Consider the following 22,499-nt stretch of genomic DNA (forward strand, 5'->3'; position numbering starts at 1 on the left):
CCACAATGACAAAAAGAACAGTTGACAAAATCATAAAAAAACGGAGAAAAAATAAACCTCAATTGTGGGCTGCCGGGACTACACAAGTGCCCTAAGCCCCCCACATCATCACGGGTTTATAAAAAAACTCCGTACGAATATAAATCACTTTCATACATTGAAGTATAATCTCAGAAAATTTTCAAAAGGTAAGTATCAAAAATTTCAAAATCTTTAGTGATTTAAATGACAACCGTCCAAAAATGTCTTATAAACAAGTGATTAAGTCCCAAACTCACTATACTGTGGCAATCAGCTCAGCTGTAAGCAATTCAAAATGGTTAAGTAGCGTAGCTGTAAAACCCGAGTATCAAAATCTCTAAGAAAATCTATCACTTATCTGAAGGTGAAATCATTCTTCGTCCCGACAGAAAAGACTTTCTGTTTCGCTTGAAAACAGGCTACTTCAGGGGATCCATATTAAATAGGTTACTTCCACGCTTCTCAGCAGCATAACGGAAAGCTGGCTTCTCTCAAATAATTTTTTCATGGAAAGGGTAATGAACAGCCTCCCGGTGCGATCGTTGAGACAAAAACTGTATCTGGAACAACACTCTTCTATCAAACTGTGCTATCAGTTTGTAGCGCGGTGAGCTGCGCTGAATGGCCTGTGCTGCTTCCGACACATAGAGTTCCTATGAGCATTGGGAGCAGCGCGGGCCATTCAGCGCAGCTCTCTGCGCTACAAACTGATAGCGCAGTTTGATAGAAGAGTGTTGTTCCAAATACAGTTTTTGTCTCAACGATCGCACCAGGAGGCTGTTCATTACCCTTTCCATGAAAAAAGTATTTTCTGAGGTTACGTCTGGTCTATCCCCTTTCACCTTCATCCTATGCCCGTCACTCCAGAGTTTCCTTTCAATTGAGAGACTTGCCTCATTTGCATTTATGCCACTTAGGCATTTAAATGTCTCTGTCATGTCTCTTCTCTCTCGCCTTTCCTCCAAAGTAATGCTATCTTGAATTATTCCTTAGTAACTTTTTGATGGCTGATCAAAGATTCAGTTCTTAAGAGTTTTCTCATCAAAACTAAAACACTTTTATTCATCTGTCAACATGCATATACTGCGGACCTGCTGACATTCTCTTCTGCACTGCAGTTTTCTTTTGGCTTCATCTTCTATGGCAATGCTTGATCTTTACAAAGTAGGGGGAGTAGCCCAGTGGTTAGTGCAGCAGACTAAAAAAAAAACCCAAAACCAAGGAAGCCAGAGTTCAATGCTTATCACATACCTCGTGATTTTGAGCAAGTCACTTAACCCTCTATTGTCTCAGGTACAAACGGAGTCCTACAGAGGACAGTGAAATACCTGAGCTATTACTGAAAAGAAGTGAGCTAAATTCTCAGACTGGTAGGAGGTTGATGGAAGCTGTAGTATTACTTGGAGTCTGACCAGGAAAACACATTTTCAGGATTTACAAAAATATCAACTATCTATCTACCCTGTTTCCCCGAAAATAAGACCTATCCTGAAAATAAGCCCTAACATGATTTTTAAAGATGCTCCTAATATAAGCCCTACCCCTAAAAAAAGCCCTAGTTAAGATCGACCCATGAAGCCCCCCCAATGTACCCGACATACCCTGACTCCATCCCTGCCACTAGTGCTGCCTGATTTGCTGAAAAAATTGCACTCGTTGATTCAGCAACCCCCACTCCTGCTGCTTTAGGAGGCCTCGGAGCGGAGAATGTCAGTCTCATGGCGGAAGGGTCGGTGGGGTTCTGCTGCACAGGGGGTGGGAGGGAGGAGAGGAAAAATACTGCACATGGGGGGGAAAGAAAGAGGAAGAATTGGGGGTAGAGGAGAGGAAGTGAGAGATCATTGTTGTACATGAAAAAAAATAAGACATCCCTGAAAGTAAGCCCCAGTGCATTATTTAGGGCTCCTTTTATCAAGCCGCGCTAGCGGGGTTAACGCGCACGACTTTTCATCACGCGTTAACCCCCGCGCTGGCCAAAAACTACCGCCTGCTCAAGAGGAGGCGGTAGCGGCTAGCGTGGCCTATCCTAGTGTGGCCTATCCTAGCGTGGCCTATCCTAGCGGCTAGTGTGTCTATCCTAGCCACATTTATGATTTATTTTTTTATATTAAAGTTGGATCTATGTATCCATCTTTTTTGCTGGATCCAACTTTAATGTTAAAAAAAAAATAAAAAAATCCTGAAGCTGCTGGGTAAAGTAAGCCCTGCTGAAGCAGAGCAGATCAGGGTGGAAAAGCAGCCACTGGATCTGGGACAGAAGAAGGCAGCAGAGAATCCAGGGCAGCCACAGGATCAGGCTGAGGCAGCATTGGATCATAGGCAGAACAGGGAAAGTTGGAGTCCCGTATCCAAAACAGCAGAGGATCCAAGGCAGCACATAATAAAAGCTGGATCCTCCACAGACCCCATTATCGAAGATATAGAGCAGATCCAGATGATCTGACTTTAACCAGTCCTGATGGATGCTGAGAAGTGGAAAGAAAGAGAGAAAAAGGATACACCACACATGGATGGATGAGAAGGGAAGGGGAGGATACACATGGATTGGGTGAAAGGAACAGATGGAAAACTAGAATTGACAAAGGGACAGAAAAATAGAAAAAAACTGAATCTGAAAGAACAGTGCAAAAGATGGACATAGAGCCAGGGCAGGATTAATTCATCGAGGCCCCTAGGCACACAAGTACACTGGGCCCCTTGCCCCACCCCACCCCACCATGTGCCCATTACACGTGCGCTATTACACGCGTTAAACCACTAGCGCAGCTTGATAAAAGGAGCCCTTAGACCCCAAATTAATATGACACTGTCTTATTTTCGGGGAAACACGGTATATCTATATATATAGATATACTGTATATTTGAATGAGGGGGTGCTGAAAGTTCTCATCCCAACCAAGAAGAGAATGACATAGATATGGTTGAATCAACGATCTGAAACAATGTCAAAACATAGAATTTTGTTTCTTCAGATTGCCACTTACCCCTCCCCCCTTTTTACTAAACCACAATAGTAGTTATTAGCACAGGAAGCTGCACTGAATGCTCCCAACACCCATAGGAACTCTATGAGTGTCAGGAGCCGCGCGGAGCATTCAGGGCGGCTCCCTGCGCTAATAACCGCTATCGCGGTTTAGTAAAAGGGAGGGAGGGGAGGGTAAATGAAATAAGATAACCCTCTTTTCAGTTACAGTGGCAAAATAATGCTCCAAATTTAGGAAGTTGGTTGGTTGGGCTGAGAACTTTTCAGCACCCCCTTGTAAATAAGCTGAAATTAAATTCTATATACAACAATATAGTCATACTGTTGTTCTAATGTAAGTTGCATATATTTATTTATTTGTTCGACTTTCTATACTGTTCTCCCAGGGAAGCTCAGAACAGTTTTACATTCACTGATTAATGTTAAAGAACCGTTGACCATTAATATCATTTTGTTGGGTCAACTCTGTATGAATATGTCAATTACAGATGAACAGGCCAAACTTGTACGAATCTTAATCAACTCAGCTATTAAAATAATTCTTGCTCACTGGAAGGACTTTTCAAGAATTGAATATATGAAATGGTGGAATTTAGTAAGTCTAACTGCTAAGTTTGAAAGAGTGTTTGTGGAAAAATGGGATGTTTGCACATATCACACCCTGGGGTTGTGGGTTCAAACCCCGCACTGCTCCTTGTGACCCTGGGCAAGTCACTTAATCCTCCATAGCCTCAGGTACGTTAGATAGATTGTGAGCCCACCGGGACAGAGAGAGAAAAATACTCGAGTACCTGATTGTAAAACCGCTTAGACAACCTTGATAGGCGGTATATAAAAACCTAATAAACTTGAAAATGAATATCATTTTTCTATGGTAATGTACATCCATGCTGTTAGTTCTCTTGTGTTTAGCTATGCTTAATTTTAGCGTTATGATTATTTATATACTGATTCTTGTAATCAATTTGTTTTGATAATCATTTCTGTGAATATTTGTGTCATGAAATGTTCATATTTGAAATGTTTAATAAAAGTTTATTGAACTTAAAAAAAAAAGAACAGTTTTACATGAATTTATAGAGGTACTCAAGCATTTTTCCCTGTCTGTCCCAGTGGGCTCACATTCTATTGGGGCATTGACTTGCCCAGGGTCACAAGGAGCAGTGTGGATTTGAACCCACAACCCCAGGTGGCTGAGGCTGAAGCTTTAACCACTGTGTCGCACTCTCCCACATGCTCACATAAGCTGCACCTGTTGTACACTGCCTTGTGAATTTTTCCAAAAAGGCAGTTAATGCTGTGAATCTTAGCATATTTTCATTAAGTATTTTTATTATTATCACAGCTTGCATAAAGTTGTATCCCTCTCCCTAAGGTATAGTTTCCCTAACTAAAAACACCTGTCTTTTGCAGGAAATGAAATGTAATTTTACTTACAACATTCCTCCCTTTCTTCCATTGTATTTCCTATCTTCAATTGGAATAGATGGTTGGTTGGTTTTTTTTTATTTCCCCTATCTGTTATCCAGTTTTCTGGTTTTCTTTTTCAGCCACGTTGATGTTGCCTGATGAAGGGCAAGTTATCAAACACATAAACAAATTACTACATAGAGGATCAGGAGCAATAAGAACATAAGAACTTAAGAATTGCCATCTCCGGATCAGACCCTGGGTCCATCAAGTCCGGTGATCCGCACATGCGGAGGTCCCGCCAGGTGTACCCTGGCATAGTTTTAGTCCCCATATCACTGTATGCTTCTCAATGGAGATGTGCATCTAATTTACCCTTACCCGTATCACTCTATGGCACTCTTAAGGAAATGTGGTTTACCCTTAAATCCTAGTTTACCCTTAAATCCTAGAACAGTGGATTCTGCAATTACTTCCTCTGGGAGAGCATTCCAGGTGTCCACCACTCGCTGCGTGAAACAGAACTTCCTGATATTCGTCCTGGACCTGTCCCCCCTCAGCTTCAGTTTATGTCCTCTTGTCCGTGTCACATTGGACATTGTAAATAACTGCTTTCCCTGCTCCGTTTTGTCGAATCCTTTCAGTATTTTGAAAGTCTCAATCAGATCCCCTCGCAGTCTCCTCTTCTCAAGGGAGAACAACCCCAGTCTCCTAAGTCGTTCCTCGTAGTCCAGGTTCTCCATACCTTTCACTAGCTTCGTTGCTCATCTCTGCACCCTCTCTAGCAGTTTTATATCCTTCTTTAGGTATGGAGACCACTGCTGGACGCAGTATTCCAGGTGCGGTCTGACCATGGCTCTGTAGAGCGGTATTATAACTTTCTCTGATCTACTCGTAATTCCCTTCTTTATCATGCCTAGCATTCTATTTGCTTTCTTCGCCGCTGCCACACATTGCGCCGACGGTTTCAGGGTCCTATCTATCAGTACACCCAGGTCCTTTTCCTGTTCGGTCTTTCCCAGAGTTACACCTGACATACTATACTTGTGATCTTTATTTTTCTGCCTAAATGCATCACTTTGCATTTTTCCACATTAAAATTCATCTGTCATTTATCTGCCCACTTCTCCAAATGATTCAAGTCGCTCTGGAGTTCCTCGCTGTCCTTCTGCGATCTGATTGTCCGGCATAGCTTTGTGTCATCTGCAAACTTGATGATTTCACTGGATGTTCCTTCTTCCAGGTCATTTATGAAAATATTAAATAAGATGGGTCCGAGCCCTGGGGTACACCGCTTTTTCCCATTCTGAGAACTTCCCATTTATGTCCACTCTCTGTTTTCTGTTCTCTAGCCATTTGCCTATCCATCTTAGTATATCTCCCTCTATTCCATAGCCTTGTAATTTCCTGAGAAGTCTTACATGTGGAACCTTGTGGAACGCTTTCTGAAAGTCCAAGTATACAATATCCACCGGTTCTCCACTATCAATTTGTCTGTTCACTGTCTCAAAAAATTGAAATAGGTTCGTCAAACATGATTTCCCTTTCCTGAACCCTTGTTGACTGGCGCTCATCAGATCGTATGTGTCTAGGTGCCGGACTATGCTATCTTTGATTAGCGCCTCAACCATCTTTCCAGGGAGAGATGTGAGACTCACAGGTCTGTAGTTGCCTGGCACTCCTCTCGATCCTTTTTTAAATATCGGCGTGACATTTGCTATCTTCCAGTCATCCGGTATCAGTCCTGTTTTGATTGACAGGTTGGCAAGTTTTTGCAATAGTTCCCCGATTTCAAATTTCAGTTCTTTTAGGACTCTCGGATGAATTCCATCCGGTCCAGGAGATTTATCACTTTTAAGTTTGTCTATCTGGTGGTAAATCTGGTCCAAGTCCACTTCTACAGCTGTCCAGTAGTGGAAAGTATGGGGAAGGGGTAAAACGCGGACCTCGCAGATCTAACCCACACGTCCTTAAAAATCTGATGTCCGTGCCGTTTGTAGTTAGTTTCTGGCTCTGACAGACCTCGGTGACAATTTAGTGCTGACGGATCCGTCTCAGCATAGGGAGGGAAAAGTATTAGGATCCGTCAGCGCTAAAATGTCACCAAGGTCTGTCGGAGCCAGAGACTAGTGCTGGAGCGGCTATAAAATGATTCCTTTAAACTGGTTTCCTGCAGCTCCAGTAAATCTGCTCTGACAGACCTCGATGACATTGTAGCGCTGACGGATCCTAATACTTTTCCCTCCCTATGCTGAGACGGATCCGTCAGCACTAAATTGTCACCGAGGTCTGTCAGAGCCAGAAACTAACTACAAACGGCACGGACCTCAGATTTTTAAGGACGTGCGGGTTTAGATCCGCGAGGTCCATCAGGACCGTGAGGTCCGCGTTTTACCCCTTCTCGAAAGTATGTGAGGGAAAGGACATCAGCAAGTACAGAACTGAATACATTCCACTGTCTGAGTTTTATATTACTCTCTGCCAACATACACAGAGACCTGAGATGCAAATAGATAATTAGAAGGAGGGGATAATCAAAGGGCAATGGAGGAATCCAGGTCTAGGGATGGGAAATAGAAATGGCGGGTAAAAAGTGAGGAGGGGAACTGGGGAAGGGGAGAATGGGGGTCAAGGGCCATTTCAACAATGCTGGGCACTCCACTTCGGTTTATGACCCACTAGCTGTGGCAGATGCACAGAAACTATAGTAAATGTAATGTAATGTAATGTAATGTAATTTATTTCTTATATACCGCTACATCCGTTAGGTTCTAAGCGGTTTACAGAAAATATACATTAAGATTAGAAATAAGAAAGGTACTTGAAAAATTCCCTTACTGTCCCGAAGGCTCACAATCTAACTAAAGTACCTGGAGGGTAATAGAGAAGTGAAAAGTAGAGTTAGAGGAAAAATACAAATAAAATAAACATTTTAACAAGACAGCATTGATCTAAATACTTTGGAAGGTAGAAGAGAGGAGAGAAAGGAATAGAAGCAGAAGGGGGAGCCGTTGAACAGTAGAATTCTGGAGAAATTTAAATGATAGAAATAGAACAAAACAAAGACAAAAGGCAAAACAATAGATAAGATTAAAGATAAATCATAAGCTGGAAAGAAAAATAAAATAAAACTTTGTCTTCAATCCACGGTTTCAGCGTCAGTGATGAAGTGGAGCAAGTAAGTTTAGGAGGAGCGATTGACGTTTCCAGAAAGGGCTTCTTCAGGGAAGAGACTTGGCAGACAGTCCCAGGATGCTTCAAAACTGCATGCCTATAAAGTTGGGGTTTATAACCATATGAAGTTAAGGCTGACATTTCTGAAGCAAAGACAGCCCATAAATCCGGGAATAGTACATCTTAGTTACCCCTATGGATAGACTCGTGTTCGAGTCCTAGCGACTTGATGAATTGTGGTCTAAAAATAAATTGGTTTTGTGCTAGTCCGGAAAGGTCCTCCAGCATCTTCCCCCAATGTGTCCAGCCATCTGATTGCAAGTTGCCCTCTTCGCCTGGTTCCTTTGATCTTCCCAAACGCGATATCCTTCTCCAGTGATCTCTCTCTTCTGTTAGCTAAGATGTAACAACCTTATATTGAAGGGAGGAAAAGACTTCAAGGACGTAAGGAAGCAGGGCTTTAGAACATTTAAGACATTCTGACTAGAAAATGACATGGGGACAAATTTTTCCCCGTCTCTGCAGGAACTCAAATTTCCCCCATCCCGTCCCCACGAGTTTTGTCGTTGTCCCTGCCCCATTCCTGCAAGCTCTGCCTTAACTGCACAAGTCCTTGAACGCTTATGATTTTGAAGTGTCTGAGGCTTGTGCCGATGAGGATGGAACGTGCAGGAATGGGGCAGGGACAGGAAAAGTACTCGTGGGGATGGGAAAATTAGTTCTCGCGGGGACAGGGAAAAATTTGTATCCGTGTCATTCTCTAATTCTGACCCTGCTCCCAGTTTTTGAGCTATCACCAGTCATAAAAACCTCCCTTTTTTCGTTTGATTTAACACTGAAACATCAAGTATATCTTTTTCTTTTTTACTTATAAATTTTTCATATATTTCTTTACTACATATCCCACAATTGTTAGGCACGTAGAATATTTATTATTGGATAGATAGTGTCTAAAATTGTGTGATATGCAGGAAAGTAATATATGAAAAATTTATAAGTAAAAAAGAAAAAGATATACTTGATGTTTCAGTGTTAAATCAAATGAAAAAGGGAGGTTTTTATGACTGGTGATAGCTCAAAACCTGGGAGCAGGATCAGAATGTTTTAAATGTTCTAAAGCCCTGCTTCCTTAAGTCCTTGAAGTCTTTTCCTCCCTTCAATTAAGGTTGTTGCATCTTAACTATCAGACTGATACAATTTAAGTCATCTAATTTTATTTGAGTGCATATAAACAGCCATATTAACCCCACCCCCACCCCTTTTACAAAACCGTAGCGCAGTTTATGGCTCTGTCCATGGTGGTAACAGCTACAACGCTCATAGAATTCCTATGAGTGTTGGAGCTGTTACCACCATGGCCAGCGCTAAAAAACGCAAATGGGGGGGGGGGGTAAATAACTAACATGGAAGTTCCATTTAGGGGCATTATTGGGAGTAGCGATTGGGCAATGCTGCTCCTTAAAGTTAATACATAGACCATTCTGTCAACTGATAACATGGTGCAGCTGCTCCTCCATTCCATTTTATCAGACATAATGCAAAAAAAAAAGCAATTCTTGATCTATATTAACTATATGGCTGCCTTCCCCAAAGCACTGAGAAATCCCCAATAGTTAGGTCAAAGGTTAGGAACTTAACACACATTAAATTTAGCTGTTGATATCCATTAGGTACAAAACCTTAACACGACAACTTGTATATTATATGTAATTTTATATTCTGGATGTAAATATGTAAGTGATGCTTGTTATTGATGTGACTTGTATGTTAAATGTAATGTTATATTTTCTGTGTGAGTGTGTAACTCGCCCTGGATGAGGGCGGGGGATTAACAAACAAACAGTTGCAAACCATGAGGGCTGCGACATTTTCATGTGTGGGCCTAATAGAGTGGAATAAACTCCCGAGTTACATACGTTAGCAAGGGAATCTCAGTTCATTTCAACGTTTGTTGAAACTTCACCTGTTCTGTCAGATGAAATATGGGTGCTAAGATGCGTGGAACAGTCTCCCGGAAGCAGGGCAGGATTAACCAATAGGCCAAGTAGGCACGTGCCTAGGGCCCAAAATGGTCAGGGGGGCCCGATGAAGGAGGACATCAACATTGTTTTTTTCCAAACGGCAATGGGCCCCTCCAGCACCGATCGGCAACACGGGCCCCCCCCTGATCGGCAACATGGACCCCCCCCCCAATCGGCAACGCGGCCCCCTCCATCGACGGAAAGTAAGACAAGCAAGCAATGCGGGTAAGAAAGGCAACGGGAACTGTAATTGTGCAAGCGGTGCTGCTTGCCCAAAGCTTCCCTCTGACGCAGCTTCCTGTTTCCGTCTGGGCACATGGTAGGGTGGGGCGGGGCAGGGCAGGGGGCCAAGTGTACTTGTGTGCCTAGGGGCCCTCAACGAATTAATCCTGCCCTGCCCGGAAGAGATGGTGGAAACAGAGACTGTGTCTGAATTTAAGAGGGCCTGTGATAGGCACGTGGGATCGCTCGTTGAGAGAGATAATGGTTAGTACAAATGGGCAGACTAGATGGGCCATTTGGCCTTTACCTGCTGTTATGTTTGTATGTTTCTAAGAGAGAAGACAATATAGTTTTATAACTTGAATGTATAAAGAGACAGGGGTGGGCATTTGTCACATGTGGGTGAGTATTGTATGTGAGGGATTGTGTCTGATGTTTATTTTACATAGGAAAAGACAGTTAAGGCAAGTCTGTGCTTGCATGTATGTGTTTTGTAACGTGTGTTTTTAGTGTTTTGTTTTTTTTCTATGTATGTGATTTTGGAACCCACTTTGTAAAGCGGGATATAAATAAAAACCATAAACAGCTTAGTAAATAAACATCTTACAGAGATGCCAAGTCTCACTCATTAGGAGTGTGTCACGCTCATTTGAAAGCTTTCTCTCTCATTTTTTTAGCCATATTTCTCACTCATTAGATCTTTAATGCCAGTACACTGATCCTGAAAACTGCTTCCATGAAAGGGAAGCCTTAGAGAAGTAAGCCAAGTGGTCCAACCAGTATGAATAATTCTGAGCACACCTTCCTGCCTCCTTCTTCCCCTTCTCCTGTGTCTCTCCCCTTTACTTCAAATAAACGTGCTTTGAAACTGATGTACATACTTTTAGCTACTGGGTAGATGACAATTTTCAGCTTTAAAAAAATATACCCAAATTGCTCTCCACATTGCCTGTATTCTTTCAGAGGCTCTGCAGAAAAGCCAACATTGTTTAATGTTGCCTTGATTCATTTGAAAACAAAATAGTACAATCAAATCATTCTAGATTTATATCCTAGATCAGGGGTGTCAAAGTCCCTCCTCGAAGGCCACAATCCAGTCAGGTTTTCAGGATTTCTCCAATGAATATGCATGAGATCTATTAGCATACAATGAAAGCAGTGTATGCAAATAGATCTCATGCATATTCATTGGGGAAATCCTGAAAACCCGACTGGATTGCGGCCCTTGAGGAGGGACTTTAACACCCCTGCCCTAGATGTACTGTCTGAAAAAAAAATCTGTCTTTGGCTTTCAATCTTGCTCATTGACATGAAAAATCTCACTCTTTGGTAGGGTTCACTCTTGGCATCTCTACTGTTATTGTACATTATAGATATCACAGGAAGAGCACATATAACTGTACCATAAAGTGAATGCACATAGACAATGGTATATTAAGTGTTACCACAGTTTTATTGCACTCCTGACCCTGCTAAGAAGAATGAAGAGCCTTGAAGGTAAGTCAGATCTACAGTCAACCAATTGTTGGTCTTTGTGCTTTAACTTAAGAACATAAGAGTTTACTGCTGCTGGGCCAGACCAGTGGTCCATCATGCCCAGCAGTCCACTCATGTGGCGTTCCCCAGGTCAAAGACCAGTGCCCTAATCGAGACCAGTCCTACCTGCGTTCGTTCTGGTTCAGCAGGAATATGTTCAACCTTGTCTTGAATCCCCTATAACAGACTCCAGAAGAGCATTCCAGTTCTCTACCACTCTCTGGGTGAAGAAGAACTTCCTTACATTTGTACGGAATCTATCCCCTTTTAATTTTAGAGAGTGCCCTCTCGTTCTCTCTACCTTGGAAAGGGTGAACAACCTGTCTTTATCTCCTAAGTCAAAGACAGGTTGTTCACCACTTCAAACTTGGGCACATTTTTGATTATGCTCCTCCACGTATTCAATGCATGAACCATCTTTATTCAAAGCCTTGTAAATTGTTTCATCAGGCCTAGCTTTATATGTAGAGGTGGCAGTATGATTATATTTTGTCCTCCAACCATCATATATTCCCTCAATGGCCAATCTTTTTTTGCCCAATTTTCATGTTTGGCTCTACTATCCCAAAGGCATAAATTCAACCATATCTACGAAACCAGAGCTGATGCAATCTATCCAATGCATTTTCTGAATCAGCGCCCCACATAACTCCAGGAGCAGGTTAAAAAAAAAAAAAACCAAAACAACCCAAGGCATGAAGAAAAGCTTTTTCTGTTGTTGGACTGTGTAATAGGAGGGTAAGGTTCATGTACCCAGGAACTGTGCATCCAAACCTTAAGTTGCAAGCCAAATAGATTTTGAACCGAATACACTGCCCACTGCATTTTGTTAACCAGTTCTCTTATTTTTGCTTGATGCCCCCCTCCCCCCAAAAAAAAGGTTGTAAATCTTTTTCCACATCTTTCAGTAATGATCCATGATATCAACCAAAGAATATGATATTCAAGTTTTCTTTAAAACACATTTACAGCACGTGGCTGTCTCCACCCCCCCCACCCCCAAGAAATCACAGAAACAATTACAGCATTTGTCAAGTTTGTTGCCAATATTTATTGCAAAACCATAGTTTTCTTGAAAAAAATGATTGTAGCGTTTAAGGGCAAATTTTGTTACTGGCATGCCAAATCTTTCTTTGCAACCTCAGAATTCTACTACTCTGCAAATACAACATTTTGGCTGATTCTAGCATTGATCAGCCCAAACAAATTGTCTGACTTATCTCGTAGAGAATGTTATCATGCAAAAATAATTATGGGCCTTTTACTAAGGTGCGCTAACTGATTTAGCACGCACTACATGCTAAGATGCCCATAGGAGTGGATGTCGTAGCATTTAGCGTACGCCAATCTTTAGCGCGCACTACATCAGTTAGCGCACCTTAATAAAAAAAAGACCCCTATGTGTTTACTGACGGCATACACAAGACTTCCAGCATTCGTGTCACCTATTTTGATGCATAATTATCAGCTAAACAAACTGTCCATGCAGATTCTAAGTTTAAAAAAGTGGCTGTTAACAAAAGTATGTGTAAAACAATTATTATTAATAACATTATCTTGCCTGCCCTTTCAACCAAAACATCAAGGCAGTTTACAATAAATGAATGTTAGCTCATGGTAGCAATAATTCCCTCTAAGCAAGGTATTTACTTGCAATTAATACCCTGTCTGTGTTAAAGGTGCTTGTCTTCCCCTTGAACCTTCACCTCACACTAGAGAATGACACGGGGACAAATTTGTCCCCGTCCCCACAGGAACTCAATTTCCCCATTCCGTCCCCGTGAGTTTTGTCATTGTCCCCGCCAGTGTTCCCGCTAAGCTGCGCTCTTGTGCGCTGGCGCACAAAATATTACATCGCAGCGCACAAGTTTCTCGTCACAGCGCACGGCGTACGGCAGATGGCAGGGCGGCGAGAGGAGAATCGGGCGAGTTGGCTCATAACTTGCTGGCGCCCGATATTTTTAGCGCACAGCGAAAAAAGTTTGCTCACAACACCCGCCCGCTTAGAGGGAGCACTGGTCCCCGCCCCATTCTTATAAGCTCTGCTTTAACCACACAAGCCTCGAACACTTAGGACTTTAAAGTGTTTTAGGCTCGGGCAGATGAGGATGGAGCTTGCAGGAATGGGGCAGGGACAGAAAAAGAACTCGCGGGGACAGGACGGGAAAATGAGTTCCCACGAGGACGGGGAAAATTTGTCCCCGTGTGATTCTCAACCTCACACTAACCATGTGTAAATATCCTGCCTATCAGGGATTATTACTCAAATACTCTGCATGCTGTAGTAAAAAGGTGCTACCGGAGTCTGCATCAGGAAACGTGTTTTCAGGATTTACCAAAATAATATCCAATCATTTTTTTTAAAAAAATCCAAAAAGGCAATACACAATAAACCAGGGGTAGGGAACTCCGGTCCTCGAGAGCCATATTCCAGTCGGGTTTTCAGGATTTCCCCAATGAATATGCATTGAAAGCAGTGCATGCAAATAGATCTCATGCACATTCATTGGGGAAATCCTGAAAACCCGACTGGAATACGGCTCTCGAGGACCGGAGTTCCGTACCCCTGCGAATAAACAGTCAAGCATTCACATAAAACTAAAAGAAACAAATTAATTTATCACAGCTTGCATAAAGTTCTTTTTGTTGTCAATGTATATTCATTCTTCATATCCCGTTTCCGTGAGTATATTGTGTTCTGCTTGCTGTCCCTCTGTTTACTAACAGTTTTATTTCCACAGTTATTGTAATGAAATAAGCAGAATATATATAACATAAGAGTACACTTTTATAGGGGCTCTGTCAACTGTGGGAAAGGCTTTAGTGCCAGCTAATGTTGCTTAATGGGGATTAAAAATGGGTATCAGTCATAGACAACTAGCAAAACCATCCTTTAAAACCCTTATACATGTCCCTGATAAAGGGAGCTGATTCTGAGCCGCATTTTATTGATGGGAAAGTAAAGCCCATCTTAATGAGTAAAAAGAACTCTGTGTTTTAGAATGCTATCGACTTTGTCCAAGGGTCAGTTAAGTTCAGCAACAGAATCCTGCATCTACCGTATTCAGAGGAGCAAAGACTGCCATTCCAAAATAAAAAGATTTTAAAATGTCATGATTTATATGAAAACCAAAAAACAATTGGCAACAGAATTTCAATCCTACTCAGAACAAACACTGGTGTCTATATTAACCCCTTCTTTTGCGAACGGGTAGCGTGGGATTTTGCGCCGGCAGCATAGGAATTCTATGAGCGTCGGAGCAGTTGCCGCCACTGCCAGCGCTACAACCCGCACTACCTATTCGTAAAAGAGAGGTTAAGCCTCATTATCAGTATTGATATAAAGACTTCAGTACTGGGTAAACTAAGTGCATCGTTTTTCAATTTTTTAGCCAGGGCAGACAACTCATAGGTGACTAGCATCAGACAGTTTGTCTAAATAAGCCCTTAAGTCTTATTTATTTTCAACGTTAATAATAAAATATCTGTGACAAAAAACTTTTTCTCAAAAAGACATGCAGTGTTGTTTCAGAGAGAAGGAAATAAATAAAGTTATAAATCCCCCCAAATGTCCAAGAATTTGCTTCAATAATTTACTTGACGTGAAAAGATCACCAAACTAAATGATTTATATGAAGTATTGTCAATCAGAACAAAATGACAATTTAATAAAAGGATAGACAATAGTATTGAAAAAAGAGGCTGGGGGGTAATAATACCATACAAACAGAACAAAAAAAACTCCCACCAGAAATGTTTAGAACTACCAAACACACCAGCTGCCAGAGCAGTGCTGCTTTCATAGCAAAATGAAAGAAAAAAGCCTCAGTTATATAGGTGGGGGTAACCCTCACCAACATCCATCCATCGTAGGCAGAAAAAATTTCTTTGTTGCTATTGACTGAGTAGAGAAAGAAAGATTGTTTACCCTGTCCAAGGTGAAGAGAACGAAAGGGCACTCGCTAAAGTTAGAAGGGGATAGATTCTGTACAAACATAAGGAAGTTCTTCTTCACTCAGAAAGCGGTAGAAACCTGGAACGCTCTTCCGGAGGCTGTTATAGGGGAAAGCACTCTTCAGGGATTCAAGACAAGGTTGGATAAGTTCCTTCTGGTAAGGCTAGACTCAACTAGGGCACTGGTCTTTGACCTAAGGGCCGCTGTGTGAGCAGACTGCTGGGCACGATGGACCACTGGTCTCACCCAGCAGCAGCAATTCTCATGTTCTTAAGTAGGCACCATCTGTAAAATATATTTATGTTTAGTTTCAAAACAAGAGGAACCACGCGTTTCTAATCCGCGCACAAAAAAGACATAGAGGATTTGCACATTGAACTGTTATGGTGCTATTTGCACGAGGATGGCCCTGAGGAAGTCGCGTCTAGGCTACGAAACATTCGTAGGCTGGCTTGCGACAGATAATTTCATGTGCTACTTTTTTGTGCGCAGATTAGAAGCTATCTTTTCCCTCGTTAAAAGGCGTTATCTAATTAGGGAAATCTCTTTCCTTCAAAATCATTGAGCTTTGGAATAACCTTCCTACCCAGCTGCGGAATCTGGGCTCCTTCCAATTATTCCGAAAACATCTGAAAACTTGGCTATTCTCACAAATGTAAATTTTGCTACTCTCTTCACATTCACTAATTCTTATTATGTATTTTTCCTTATTTTAATGTTCATGCAAACCGTGCCAAGTTCTATCTTTATAGAGAGGTTGCGCTATCCCATGTGGGATCCCTACGAGGTCATGCCAAGGATAGGGTCACTAGGACTTGAATGAGCGGGTCAGTAGAGTGACAGTATAATTACAATTATACTTAAGGGGTCAGAAGACTTAAGAGGGTGGGTAAATAGAGTGGGCAGACTTGATGGGCTATATGGCCCTTATCTGACGTCATCTTTCTATGTTTCTATGTTTCTATATAAGTTTAAGGTTTAGTTTAGGGTTACTCCCACCTATATAACTGAGGCTTTTTCTTTCGTGTCGCTAAGAAAGCAGCACTGCTCTGGCAGCTGGTGTGTTTGGTAGTTCTAAACATTTCTGGTGAGAGTTTTTTGTTTTGTTCTGTTTGTATGATAAAAGAATATGCCAAACAGGTTTCATTTTGTGAACTTTGCAAGTTCTGCCCTCACGGTTTGTGTGTGCATGCTTGCATTTTGTTTCCTATTGTACCGACAGCCTGTAAGTTGCAGCGAGCAACAATTTCCTGCCAAGGCAGATAATCTCTGTTCTTATGGGTTAAATGTTGCATTTAACCTATTCCCTCCAGTCTCTCTGACATCTGACCTTCCTCCCACTACAAAGTAGAGCAGTGTCTCTCAAACTGTGTGCCATGGCACAGTAGTGTACCTTGAAGAGATTCCGGGTGTGCCATTAGAGATTCCAGAATTGTACTTTACTTTTAAAAATTCCCTTCATAAGTATACACTAGAATAGATGCCATGGGCATCGCGTATGCAAGAGTCTGTCAATGTTATGAGCGTCTGTGTGCATAAGGATACAACCGCCCAGATCAACATCATTCTTTGACGTGATTGGCCCTTGAAAACTAACGACAAGTCATTTTTATTTTTATGTAGTACCTAATTGTCCTAACTTGAGCAACAAAACAATCAAGGCTTTGTTACCGTTCAAATCCTCTTATCTTTGCAAACTTGGATTTTCAGCTCTGGCAGAAATTAAATTTTAAAAAAAGAGAATGACTGCAGGTGGTGGATGATGAAATGCGTGTTTGCTTGTTGACTGTTGACCCGCATTTTAAATTAATTTGCACTCAAAAGCAAGCACATCCGTTGCATTGATTAGCAATTCTATTCTATCTACTATAGTTTCACTGTTGTTACAATTACCCATACATAACTTAAATATCTCTCAAATTTAATTTTTTGTTGGTTTTGCAATTTTATAATTTCAATTACAATGTGCCATGTAAAACATTTACTCCGTTTAGTGTGCCAGAGCTAAATAAAGTTTGAGAGACACTGAAGTAGAGGATCAAGACAGACAATGCTTTTTACAGAAGAAATTTCACTCTTTGAGGAAATGTTGAGGGAAATGAAAAAGAAACCCTTGACAGAATGCAAAAAATGTATCAAAAAGTACAAAAAAGTTCTATAAATGCCATTCTTCAACAAACCCTCCTGCTAAAGACTGTATAACAACCATGTCAACACACTACAACCAGATGGCGTGAAAGCTAACCCCTGGAAACCTCAGCCTATTGCTGAGCCATGATGGGGAGGATGATGAAAACAAGACATCAGAACTTGAAATTACTCCCAAATATATGACAGTGTATGGCGAGAGCTTTAGTGAGATAGTCCTATGCTAAGATATGCCTCACCAAGGTATAACCTAAAGAATAACCTAAGAGGTCCGTGAAGATAAATGTCATCAAGGACAATCAAATCAACAAATCACTATGTGGCCTATGTGAAGATTACTCTCCCTATAATCTCAAAACCTGTGCAAGAGTTGTAAAGACAATTGGGAGAAGAGTGAGTGGGTATATGATAGAAGCTATGGATGGCAACATTAAGTCATATCTATGTACCCCTATAGAAAATAATCAGATACTAGAAAATAGAGATGAAATTCTTAAATTGGAAATGTTTTGGCACCATCCTTCGAAGCCCATATCCAACTAACTCTCACCTTTGGATACAGATACTTAAATTCTACTTCCACTAAATAGAGATGAACTGGGGTTACACAGAGTTCATCAGTTATGCAAAGATCCTAGTGGCACCTCCTATAGCCATCAACTCAGGACAGATAATAATAGTTTGCTTCAACAAATTACACAAATCAAGTATCATAACATGTGTTACCAGTGTGCTAAAAATGGGTACAATCCTTATTTGAACTATGCTCTAACTACCTGTACATTTGGGAGGCTCTTGATCAATCACTATCTGTCCTTTTGGGAGCCATGATCAATCACTAAACCATCTGTTTTAGACTTGAGAGAGCATTTGAGGAGATCAGTGTTCTAGACTACACGTAATGATAATGAAGACAAAGAATTGTTGAGAATCATGGACAAAAAAATCCTTTACAGGTGAGTCATATACCTTGGTAACTCCTCTTCTATTCCACACAGCCAGACCTCAGCTTCCCAATTACAGAAACCATGCTCTCTCAAGAAGTCAGAGACAAGGCAGCATTTTGCAGCCCTCAGGAAGGACAACCTGGCTATTAGCCATGCAAAGCCAGCTCGCTCTTGAAAGGAGAATGAAAAATGTTGGTACCTACCTATCTTTGACTTGTATCACAAAAACCAGATCAAATCCAAATCATATTTGATTCCAGTATGCAGTTCCAAGGAACCTCACTGGGTCTGATCTAACCAACAACCTATTCAGGAATTTGATCCATAGCAAATGTTCTACTGTTTTATTAACCACAACGACTACAAATGCTACTTAAGATTCATGTGGTACTGCAACGACTACATCAATAATGAGACTTTAGAATACAGAATGTGAATCTATTTCTTCAGCAACAATCTATCACATGCAGTTGCCATCTATGGATTAAAGAGAACAGCACAGGAAGGAGAAAAGAAGTATGGCTCACATGCCAGATATTTTGCACAGCGATACTTATGTGAATGATGGAGTAAAGTCTCTACTCCAAAAGAAGCAACCAAGAATGCAGACAATGTTAGTGGAGGCCAATTTGAGACTCCACAAAATAACTTTCAAGGTAATTAAAGTATTCCTTTTAGAAGATCATGCTAAAGATTTAAATGTATATTGATCTTGAGAGTGGAGATGCCTCCACTTAAATGCAGCCTCAAACGAAGTTGCAACCTAAATAGAAATGCTTTCACCTTCCAGATCTCAACCCAAAATAAACCATATAGTTGTTATTTGGTCAACAGTGACTTCAGTCACTATAAAAGGAAGGTCCTTGCTGAAAGAACTTTCATTAAGAACATGCATTGCATTGAATAGACAAAAGAATGGGAAGCATGGAACGATTCCCTACAAATCCTTGAACAGCACGGCATTCCATGTATGTAGACCTCTAATTCTCAGCTCGACTTCTTCCCACCCAATCTTGGTGATGTCAGCGATGAGCATGGGGAAAGATGTCATCAAGATATCAAGGTGATGGAAAGCAGATATCAGGAAAAGTTCAATCCCAGTATGATGGGAGACTATTGTATGGTTCTTGCAAAGAGAGACAAATGTACAGTACAAGCGTAAAAGCAAGTGTCTCAAACATTTCTGAACATGCTGACATCACTTTTGTGTGCATTAAGAGAGGCGAAAATATATGCTGTAACATGTCTCCTTATTGTCTTCATGTTTGTTTTCAGAGTAAACTCCTTAACACAAGTTTGGTGGGACACAGTTCATGCTTGCAATATTGTGCCGATATGACAAACTGTCTAAAAAATCAGTAATGTGTATCTCAGAAACCTGACGTACTAGCTGAATTTCAATTACAGATCTGAAATCAGCGTCATTAAAATAATTAAGAACACTTTTTAAGTTCTCAATGACAATGAAAAACTTTTTTTTGTTGTTGACCAGTGTTTCCATGTCCCTGCTATTAGGATGTCCAAGCACCAACTTAAGCAGGGTTTTGGACATTTTAAAGTTTTGATTATGCCCCCCTTAGTGTATAAGTTCTGTGCATGTCCCTGACCCATGCAAGTCTCTCCCAAGTCCATACCCCCTTGCAGTTACACACTATAGAATTTGCAAACTAAAGTTATAGAATTCCAACTAAGTGCAGTTAAGTGAATAACTGCAAATTTGTGCCAATTATCACTAGTTATCATCAGTGATGACTAATAGTTGGTTGTTAGTGACGCCTGGCATCTAATTTTGCAATTAAATTACATGTGTAATTATATGTATTCTATGCCTTGCACGTGCAATTGTACATTCTAAGCATAAAATTAGGCATGCAAAATTAAAGAATCAGGGGGATAATCTCTTGGGGGGGGGGTTAATAGGTTAAATGTTGAATGTAACCCAGCCCCTCCAGTCTCTTTCACACCTGCCTGGTCGTTTCAGATTCCCTAGTCCTTATGGCTATTCCTTTGCACCTCTCTTGTCTAGTATATAAACTTCCATCTTGGGCTTAGAAAGCAAGCACTTCACAGTCTCTTTATCTCCCTCTCCATCCCTGGAACACACATCCACCTTTTACCAGGCATTCAACATCCATTCTTCCTTCAGTTAATTCAATGTTCACTGCTTCAGTGTGACAGTCCATCAGTCAATCGGTTGATCAGCATTAAGCCTACAGCGACTCATTCTGCCAGTGTAGTACTCTTCTTTCAATGACCTGCATTAACCCCCCCCCCCCCTTTTACTAAATCGTGATAGCGGTTATTAGCGCAGAGAGCCGCGCTGAATGCTCCACACGGCTCCTGACACTCATAGAGTTACTCATATGACCATTGGGAGCAGATCGGAGCATTCAGCACGACTCCCTGTGCTAATAACCGTTATCAAAGTTTAGTAAAATGGGGGGGGTTTAAGTTACTTGTTTATTTCATTGTAATAAAAAATTGAAAATTAAAAAAGTGAGTTTCCTGTTTGGATGCTGAACTGGTTTAGGTCACTGTTGAGTAACACGTGGAAATATGCCTTATTATACAGTATAATAAAGTACTGGAATAGAACATAAGTAGACCTGCTATCTTTTTTTTTTTTTAAACAAGATTACAACATGCTATTATTTTCAGTGCAGCAGAAACCATTAATGGATAGTACATGGTGGGCCAATAGAGGTGAGCTAGCATAACTTCATTCCTCGGTATAAATGTCATTGGATATCAGAACAGTGCCACGATTCGATTCAAAATTCGTCTTCGGAGCTGTCGGCAAGGAGCATTACTCGATCCTGCATGCTGTTAAATTCTCTCTGCTTGAGAAAGAAGAGAGAGAAGCATTAACCTGCTAATCTTTAAGTGGTGATGTCTAGTATTTGTGTAACTCACAGAGTGCAATACTGGGCATGGGCACAGTTGAGTGGAAAGGCAAGGTGTCTCAGGATGAGGCTCTGTTTTCAGGGTGCGCGAAAAGCAGAGGGGGAACCGTAGTCTCTTTTGTCGTTATGGTACCTTTTTCTTATGCCTCTTGTAGCCATTTTTCCTTCGGCGATTTATAATCTTAATGCTGTAGAGTGCTCCCAAAATGAAAAAGGCTCCAGCTATACCAACTCCCACTGGAACCAGCATGCCTGACATATATCCCGCCTGCAAAAGAAGAGAAGAATCAAATGCCTTGTCTTTTTTTCATCTATAGTGAAGATATAGCTTTAATCTACGCAATACTGAATGCATTAATATACATGTAGGGATCAACATTCAAAGGGAAATATGCAAATAAAAGTGGCAGTTAAGTCAATAGATATTTCCCCTAGCCATGGTTCTCTGTAGATATTCAGTTGCACTGTGTAGACAATGTTGCTTAATACCCTTATAGAGCCCCCTGATATACTATGGGGCTCATTTTCAAAAGAGAAAAATATCCCAAAAAAATGACATAAAGTGGCATTTGGATGCATTTCTTGCTAAATGCCCAAATCATTATTTCATTAACAAATTGAAAGATCTGTGCCTATTTCAACCCAATATGATCTATTAGACAGAAATCCCCTTTGCCGATTATTTACACGACCTGTAATTCCAATTTCTTCAAAAATTGCTAATATGAGGGTGTGATCTACCAAAACAAATGTGCAAGAAGGATTGAACTGAAGGAGAAGCATTTGTATACCCTCATAGAGTAAAGATCGTATGTCATTCATCAAGGAACCTATCATCGTTTCTGTGTTGAACATATTTATTTGGTTATATATCCCGTCCTTCCAGAAGAGCTCAGAATGGGTTACAAGTTTACATACATAATAAAGCATATTTGTAAAAAGTGATGGCAAACATGGCAGGGCAAAACATAATAAACAAAGCATGGTAAAACATAATATGACAAAACATGGTATGGTGAGACATACCATGGTGAGCACAGTATTACAAGCATGGCTAACCTAGTATGACACGTAGCATAATAAAACCTAGCACGGTAGACATGGAATGGCAAACATTGTGCAGCAAACATAGCATGAGAAATCGTAGTGTGGAAGATACAATGTATAGTGTAGTAAAGT

The 22,499-nt window shown here is 41.0% G+C and overlaps 1 protein-coding gene across 4 annotated transcripts in view; it reads right to left on the reverse strand.

The window, feature by feature from the left end:
• Positions 1–20,998: 20,998 nt before the first annotated feature.
• The window catches only part of ARMH4 (armadillo like helical domain containing 4), a 185,772-nt gene continuing 184,271 nt past the window's right edge, over positions 20,999–22,499 (reverse strand). For 3 of the 4 annotated variants that reach the window (XM_033951108.1, XM_033951107.1, XM_033951105.1), the window contains 2 exons: positions 21,454–21,588; positions 20,999–21,257 (listed from right to left, as the gene is read on the reverse strand). In XM_033951108.1, coding sequence (XP_033806999.1) covers positions 21,189–21,257; positions 21,454–21,588 — 204 coding nt within the window. In that variant the 3' untranslated portion in view covers positions 20,999–21,188. The remainder of the gene's footprint in view (positions 21,258–21,453; positions 21,589–22,499) is intronic. The other variant, XM_033951106.1, reaches the window with a different exon arrangement.

Source organism: Geotrypetes seraphini, chromosome 7 (genome assembly GCF_902459505.1).
Source record: "Geotrypetes seraphini chromosome 7, aGeoSer1.1, whole genome shotgun sequence".
NCBI lineage: Eukaryota > Metazoa > Chordata > Amphibia > Gymnophiona > Dermophiidae > Geotrypetes > Geotrypetes seraphini.